Raw genomic sequence first — 9,026 nt, 5'->3', positions numbered from 1 at the left:
CTAGCGCTCTACCACTTGAGCCACAGCGCCACTTCCAGCTTTTTTCTTTTTGCTTATGTGGTGCTGGGGAATCGAACCTAGGGCCTCAGGCATGCAAGGCAAGCTCTCTACCGCTGAGCCACCTTCCCAGCCCCAAGAAAGAATAATTTTCTAAGTGATCTGCCAATGAATTAACAGAAGATGATCATGAAGTCCCAGTTCCCTGTCCTGACTTACCCGCTGGCCACAAGATCTCAGGTCAGCCCCTTCACCTAGTGGCTCAACGCTTGGATAATGCTGTTTTACACAATCTGGACACACACACACACACACACACACTCCATTATGTTAGAATATTATTGTGGATTCTTTTTATTCTGCTGCTGTTTAGGATCAACTTAATTGCTTTATTATCAGGTTCTCAGAATTTGGAGGACATTCTACTTCTTTTTTTTTGGGGGGGGGAGCGTTGGGGAGGTGCCAGTCCTGGGGCTTGGGCTTGGGTGCTGTCCCGGAGCTTTTTTGTTGAAGGTTAGCTCTCTTACCACTTGAACCACATCTCTACTTCTGGCTTTGTCTTTTCTTTTCTTTTTGGTGATTATTTGAAGACAAAAGTCTCATGGATTTTCCTCCTCTGGCTGGCTTTGTACCATGATCCTCAGATCTCAGCATACTGAGTAGCTAGGATTACAAGTCTGAGCTACCAGAACCCAGTTTGCTTCCTCATTTAAGAAAAGAAAACACACCATTTCCACATGACTTTACTAGATAAAAAATAAATAAATAAAACAAATCAGTTTAATTCTACCAAGTACTGGATGTGAACCTCCCTGGCTAGAGAGATTCTGACCATGCTCTTTTCAAACAAATCACCCACATTAATGTTTTCACTTACAGAAATCGGTTTCTTCCAAACTTATTTGACCTCAAAGTCTTATTCCTGAAATAGCTATTTGGATAAGCATTTAGGGAAATGTAGGAGAAAAAAAATTAAGTGAACCCATTATGAAAACTTCAAAACTATAGGCACTGTTGTGTCTATCCTCATATCAAAGCAAACATTCAGACCCTAATTTTCCTGCAATCTGCCTGCCAGTGTTCCTTGGACCTTTTGGTGCAGGGAAAAGATGGGGGGGGGAGTTTCTGTTCCATTGACTGTTGAATAACTCCACTCCACAGTTCCAAGATTCTGCAGGGTGTGAATGCTTGATATGTTTAATTTCAGGATATCACTGGCAGCTGAAAGTTCAAAGTTATTTAACTTAAAAGAAACATATGTCATGAAGCAACATAGCATGGTTTTGGGAAAAAAATAGCATTTGTGTCACTTCTGTTGGCAAATATCCGTCCTTGCTAAAAATGCCAACTGTCAAATGACATTAAAAAAAAAAAACCAAACGCAACAACTACCAAAAGAAAAGCCAAAACAAGGCATGGGGAATAAAAGCATAAATGTTTTAAACCAAGTTAATTAAATAAGAAACTGTGCGAACAAGAGCCATTTTTGAGGCAAGATCTACTCCAGATGCTGAGGAAGAATGCTTGTTCTCTGCACCTCCCTCAGCGTCTCACGAACCAGTGACTTCAGCTCCAGCAGACATCTGGAGCTACATCAACCCAGCTATAAAAGCAGTTCTTAGACCACAGAGTCTCCCTGTTGTCTTCAATAGAAAGATACTATGCCCTCTTAATGACAACACATGCTATTTCTTTGGTTTCAATTCTTCTTCTTCTTTTTTAATTGCTGGTGTTTTGGCAGTTCTAGGGTTGGAAATAGGGCCTTGCACACATCCAGATGCCCGTCCTTTGCCACTTGAGCCATGGTTCCAGCCCAGTATTTTAGTGGTTAATTGGACATAGAACCTCATGGATTTTTCTGCCTGGCTGGCCTGGAATCAACCAAGATCTTCTGATCTCAGGCTCCTAAATAGCTGGATTACAGGCATGGAACACCCAGCATGGAACATCAGGCTCCCACTCTCAGAGAGTACTTGAGGACTCCTCTATGGCTTAACCTTCTTCAAGGGACATGCCTCTTACTTCCCTCTTTCTGGATGGAGTGTAATTTTCTCTAGTCCCATACAGTCAAGCTTCTAACCACTGAAGTTAACACGTGGTTGGATTGGCATGTTTGTGGCTGCCTTCTCCCCACCAGATTGTGCATTTCCTTCAGGGTGAAGAGTTCATGTCTAGTATAGTGTTGAGTTTCTTGCAGCAGACTATATATAACAAATGCTCAATAAATATAAATGGAAGGTCTAACTAGCCCCAGGATACTGTATTGGCCCCGCTGGTGTGCTAGATGGAACCAAAGACATTTTAGATATTCTAAATTTTCAATTTTATTTTTAGATATATTTTTATGTTAGGGAGGATTCAAAGAACTACAGATATAACTAAAATTGTGTAATATCCTGTAATAGGTGATATACTAGAGGCATTATTATTCAAGTACTTGTAAATTCTGATCAGTGAACCTGAATAATTCCACATGGAAGAATTAAAGATTTACCAAACAAATGATAATCTGATACTTAGAAGTGTCTTTGAAATAAAATAAATCTAGCTTTGAATCCTAGGCTTATGCATTCTTAAATTCCACAATTTAACCCTACTGAACTTCATTCTCTTGATCTTCATTGAAAGGACATTAAATTCAGACATAAAGGTTGTCTATGTCATTAGGTATATTTACCATGGTAGCTATTCCTAGTAAAATTTCTCTTTCCCATCAATTTAGGGCCGAGCCTTAAAACATTCAGCCAACACTTTCCTGAGCAGCTCTTTTCAAGTGACTAAAATTGTCTCAGGGAAAGCCGTCTGTGGGCTAGGTGCTTATTTATTTTTAGCTATGAAATAACAGGTTTTTTTGATAATTGGAAACTTTTTAAACGTGTAAATGCATATTTCCATAGACTTCTCATTTCTTTAGAGATCAAATATTAAGTCTAACTAATGTATAGACCTATGCTAAAAGTCTAACAAGTACTATGTATTTTCTTTAAAATTAGCACTAAGGTACAAAATTTAACCTGATTCAGGGGGTTCTTGTCATTTTAGACTTGAAAATTCATCTCCAGACCACTGCTTATGGCAACTTCTTGGCTAATCAAACAAATCCTCTTACTGTTTCCAAAATCGACACGGAGATGCGGAAAAAGCTGTGCCAGGAGGTCAGCTACTTCCGGAACCACTCCCTGGAGCCGCTCAGCTCCTTTTTCACCTACATGACGTAAGTAGGGGCAGGAAAAGCAGCTCTGGGCAGTAATTGGGCGAGTGACCCCCAAATTACCTCTGGTGTAAGGCCTGACATGGCTGAAGACCTTTCTACAGGTTAGATGTCTGAATACCTTCAAATTTCGTGATAAACTTGCAGCCATATTTTTCTCCTTAGTACACAGACTACCAGGTGGGCGCCAGTGGCTCGTGCCTGTAATCCAAACTACTCAGGAGGCTGAGATCTGAGAATCTCCTTTCAAAGCCAGCCTGGGCAGGAAAGTCCATGAGACTTTTATCTGCAATTAATCACAAAAAGCTGGAAGTGGAGCTGTGGTTCAAATGGTAAAGTGCTAGCCTTCAGCACAAAAGCTCAGGGACAGCGCCCAGGCCCAGCGTTCAAGGGAGACAGGGTAGGGGGAAGTAAAAAGATTTAAGTAATTTATAAAAGTATTATGATAGGTGCTGTAAAGCTGCCCGTGAGCAAGGCTGTGCAAGCTGTAACGTCCCTTGCAAAAATGTTTGGCATGGATAATTAATGAGGCCAGTAAAGGTTCCTGAGCTGAAGGACAAAAGGGTCCTATGTGTGTGGAAGTAGAAATGTTCATCAAAATGACAGACAAGACTTTGGAATGTTCCTAAATGCCAGGGGCTCTGCTAAGTGTGTCACCAAAATAATTTCCTTTAACCTTCCTGACACATCTTTCACAATTCTTACCAACAGCCTAAGAATGAGGGAGCCAAGTTTTAAGTCTTATAACAGCTCTAAGGAGTGAGAGAGTCATGATTTAAAAATAAATATTAATGGAAAATGTATAAAACTATTTGGCTCTGATCTTGGCTCCATTCAGATAGAGCTGAAATTGGAGATGATGAACAAATGACAAGTCAGTGTTAAGAAGGTCAGAAAGTTGTGAGCTTCTTTATTGGTAGACTGGGAGGCAGATTTCATATAAAGGAAATTTGCCGCAAAAAAATCACTGGGAAAGATTCTCGCTCTAAGAATGATAGCAAGTCACATGATCAACTGCTCCCTTTATGTGATGATTTCAATGCTTTAGTTTCCTAATCATAAAATCTCAGGCCAGAACAGAACCTCAGCATTAATTAAGCAAGGTCTTACTTTATCATAAACTACAGTAGTATACATTCTGTTTCTTAAATTATTTTAAATTCCACATCATTCTAGTCATTAACACTAATTAAAAAATATACATCAGAATGAAGATTGTTGTTGGAAACGGACTAAACAACTTGTAGATGGGGATGACAGAGGAAAAACTGAGAGCCAGAGAAGAGGTAACATAAGTCATTACTTGACTTGTGTAACTGTATCCTTTCTATACATCGCCTTTACAATAACAATAAAAATACATATAATAAAACTTTCAAAAAGAATGCAGCTAGTCACAAAGCCATAGGTAGAACACGAAACTGGAACTGGAAAGGTGGTTTTGATAGTGTGGACATAGTTTGCTTTCATTACTGGGTATATATTCCCAATAAACGTCTTTCAGGTTCTCTTTCTGTACACATTAGGATAATGAGGACTGGGTTTTGTTGAATTAATACAGAGTCCTGTATTTAACAACCTTATATAGAACTAGAAAATATAGTTCTGCTGAACTTCACACTTAAATTAAATCCAGGACCTGGAGTTTTACTGCTCTACTACTTGAGCCATTCACAAACCCTTTTTGTGTTGGTGTTGTTTTGAGATAAAGATAATTTTTCTGGGGTAGCTTTGCAACATTTTACACCACTTTCCAAGTAGCTAGGAGTATAGATATGTGCCACCATTCCCAACTTAACAGCTCAATGTTTCAGAAGCTATTTTCTTCTAAGGTTCATTTAGTCAGGGTTTGCATTCTCCAGTGAACCACAGTGTCTAACACTCCCTGTTGTCTTTCAAGCTTCCTGTTATTAGGTTATATATCAAACCCCTGGAGATACTTACTCTAACCTGAATTTCCTACCTGTAGGGTTACATAAGAATACTACAAAGAGGGTCTTATCTCCATTCTTAAATTAGAGAAACTGAGATTCCGTGAATTAATGAAATTCTAAAGTCATAAAAATAGGACAGTTGAAAAGCATTCCATTCCAGTTCCATTAGCTGAGAATGCTTATGAGCTTGTCACTGTCCTGGAAGTTCATAAGAAGAAAATGACAAATGTCTGTGGGTCTGCTCCTTCAGGAGATTCTGGTCTCGTTGGCCTTGGAGTGGGCCTGTGGGCCTTTCAGGAGTGCTCAGCTTATTGTGTCTCACCACGTGGAACTCACTTTCTCAAATACTCCCCTGAGCCGTGGACCTAGCTACTCAGAAGGCTGACACCTGAGGATTGTCGTTTGAGACCAGTGTAAGCAGGAAAGCCTGTGACTAAAGCCTCTAACTAACCTCCAAAAAAGCTGGAAGTGGGGCTATGGCTCAAGTAGTAGAGCACTAGTCTTGACTATGAACGCTCAGGGACAGTGTGCATGCCCTGAGATCAAGCCCTAGGACTGGCACATCACAAAAACCATCAACTACTCCCGGGAGTTTCTTTTGACAGTTATCCAAATGGTTAAAGTTATCTCCCTACCGAAGATTGGTTAGCTCCATGGCTTTAAAGCCCTAGAACTGCCAAATCTATCCATGAGTGCTTTTTTGTTGCATTTGTGGATTATTTGTTTTTGTTTGTTTTATTTATTATAGTGCTGAGGATTGAACCTAGAGCCTTTCGCTTGCTAAGCAAGTTTTCTATGACTGAGATATAACTCCAACATCTAGTTGATTAATTGATTGCATGATTTTGAGGTAAGGTCAAGCTATATAGTGCAGGCCTGCCTCAAACTCAAAACCTTTTCTCTCTCTTTGCCTCCTAGATACTGTGATTATAGGCATGTGTCAACATATCCATCCAAATTTATGTTTTGTTCTACATATTGTCCTGTGGTGACTTGTGACCCATGGAAACAGTTCTCCGCTTTATTAATTGAAGCGGAAACTTGGAGATTTATGTTTACAATGAAGGGAATACAGGTGGGGAAAAGGTGTCCTACAATTCTGAAACCATTAAAAAAATTCTTCTCAGAATTTTTCTTCTGAGAAAAAATTCTTCTGAGAAGAATTTTTTTTAGCAAAGAATAGTGTCTATCTAGAACGCAAAAATGTATATCAAGTAGAATTCATTCCTGTCCTATTTGAAAATGCCCAATATTAGAGCAATGGCTAAGTCAACCCTGAGAGGCAGTCTAAATTTAAATGGATGTAATAAATATAATATTCAGCATGACACATTTTATATAATATAATTACTGTACATGAGAAACTTATTTTGAAAATCTGGAACAGATATTTTTAAATACCTAATGGCAGGAAGATCTGAAAGTTTTGTATACTATAATTACACACAGTGGTAGGAAACAAAGGAATGAATCCAACAGCATTCTAATGAAGACTGTTTAATATAGTCCCGGATTATTTCTGTCTCTTTCCTTCCTACTCAATTCTTCCCAGAAGCATTTTAACTAATATCTCTTTTGAAATTAGCCTTCTCTCATGCTTTCAAATTATCCCACCTCCTGGGGCTACAAAGTTTTTGAACATAACTGAAGAATATAATCTGACGTACTTGGTATGGTAGACCTGCCTATCTGTAGCTTCAACATTTGCTGATTAAACCACTCATGGTTAAGAATATTTGGACAATAAGTGGGGCATGGTGCTTCACATCTGTCATCTTTGCTACTCAGAAGGCTGAGACCTGAGAATTGTAGTTCGAAGCTAGCCCAGGCAGGAAAGTTTGTGAGATTCTCATCTCCACTAAATTTCCAAAAATGACAGAAGTGGAGCTGTGATTGAAATGCTAGACTGCTAGCCTTGAGCAAAAAGCAGCTCAGGCCCTGAGTTCAAGCCCCAGGACCAGCACCAAAAAAATAACTAAGAATATTTGGAAAATAATACATCTGCACTGATCTTGAACAGAATTTTTTGTTGTCATGACTCCCTAAGTAATACGGCAGAACATTTACATAGAGTTTCATTATACGGACATGTTTCAAAGCACGAAACAGGAAGTATGTGTTAAGAGTAGATACTATAACATGATCTTTAAAAAATAAACTTGGGCATCTGGTGATTGGGGTTTCAGTAGAAGTTTCCACAAGTAATTACCTCTGTGGATTACTACAATGAGCAGTCTTAGGTTAAGGACCTAAGATTATTTGGAAGCAGAAGTTAAGGGCCAAACCCTGAAGAAATATCAGAAGATTCACATATAAAGGCCAATAAAAAGTTATGATTAAACAGCATCTACAGGGCAGACCCTGCTGGCTGTTCAGGTGACATCAACTCAGGACTCTCAGTGCTAAACCAGGGAAGCCCTTGGCACCCTGACACGTCTTCATCCTACTTGGGAATCAAGATATAGATAGCATGATTTTTTGCTGGCTAGGAGTTTTTACTCCACGAAGCAGGCATGTATGTCCACAAAAGGTGAAAAACTGAAACAGGATCAAGCGATGGCTCTCCCTGAAGCCTGGGTGTTCAACCAGAGGAGTTTAGACAGCTTGGGCAAGTGGCTCTGACCTTGACAGAGATGCAGAAACAATGGAAGAGTTACAATGCAATACTTAAATGGCTTTTACTGAGGAAATAGCTGAAGCAGGACAGGATTGTCTGTGTGGAGATAATAACTCATCTCAGATGTGGTTGGAGCATAGGCTGGGATGAGGGCAGAGCCTTCCCAGCTAGCTGTATAGTCTGGATGTTAAGTACAAGATAAGGAAAAAAATAGCCAGTAGGGGAACACTGATTCTCAGGTTTCTTTCTCTTTTTTTTTCTTCCAATTTTTATTTGAAAATGCCAAAAACAGAGGGGTTACAGTTGCATAAGTCACGCAAAGAGTCCAGTTCCTTTTAGATAATGTCACCCCTTTCCTTCTCACTCCCAATGTTTCCCTCACATCTCATCCACACATTGTATAGTTCATTTTTAACAGTCTCCAAGGAGTACCATTTCTGTGCTTCCCTTTACACTACCAAAGACATCTAGACAAACGAATAAGACAGGCTTCGGTGCACAGAAATGGCTGCCAACTTTCTTTGTGTGTTCCAGTGTAAAGTCTTTTCTGTGAGCCTGTGCAAAGGCTTTGGACAGGTGGTGAGGCCTCAGCTCAGACTTGTGGAAATGCCTTAGGTTTCTATGTGAACGACACTATACCCAGGCAAAGCCTGCAGAGAGAAAAAGAAAAACAACACTGGCCTTGACAGTACTGCTGTTGGGTTGCTGATGCCAAATGAAGTCAGCAAAATTACTGCCTGGGGTTATGGCTATTAAGGTGATGAATGCAGAAGAGTAGGATTGTAAGCAAGGCCAAGAAGGGCATGTACTTGTCAACTTTCTGGCTAGCCATGGACTATCCACCAGGGGGAGCAATTGACCTCAGTAACCTGTAGTCACCTTTGCCCAACAATTGCTTCGTCTAAACAAGATTTTAGGTTGTTCCAATACCCTTCATTTTTAGGATGGAGACTAAAATCTACCCTGGTACAAATCCAAATATCTATTGCCCAACTTTTATTTTGCCTTACTTTTCTTTAATTGAAAAGAGGCACTTTTGAAAAGAAGTGTTTTTAAAGATTTTAATTAAAATTTACTTGATACTCACTAGAAACCAGTACTTTTATGGTTATTTTATACCTTTTAGTCACTTATTCTCACAACAACTCTATTGGATGCTAAAATATCATCTCCAATTGACCAACAGAAAACCAGAAGTGGAGCTGTGGCTCAAAGTGGTAGAGCACTAGCCTTGAGCAAAAGAGCTCAGGGACAGTGCCCAGGCCCT

General features: G+C 39.6%; 1 protein-coding gene across 1 annotated transcript in view; it reads left to right on the top strand.

The window, feature by feature from the left end:
* Atp6v0d2 (ATPase, H+ transporting, lysosomal 38kDa, V0 subunit d2) overlaps positions 1-9,026 on the top strand; it is a 45,082-nt gene that overhangs the window by 13,238 nt on the left and 22,818 nt on the right. Inside the window, exon 2 of the mRNA XM_013012427.1 lies at positions 3,040-3,211. Within this exon, the coding sequence (XP_012867881.1) occupies positions 3,040-3,211 (172 nt within the window). The remainder of the gene's footprint in view (positions 1-3,039; positions 3,212-9,026) is intronic.

The sequence above is a fragment of the Dipodomys ordii genome, unplaced genomic scaffold (assembly GCF_000151885.1).
Source record: "Dipodomys ordii isolate 6190 unplaced genomic scaffold, Dord_2.0 Scaffold17, whole genome shotgun sequence".
NCBI lineage: Eukaryota > Metazoa > Chordata > Mammalia > Rodentia > Heteromyidae > Dipodomys > Dipodomys ordii.
The sequence above is the reverse complement of the archived record's forward strand: the minus strand, read 5'-3'. Positions and strand labels throughout refer to the sequence as shown.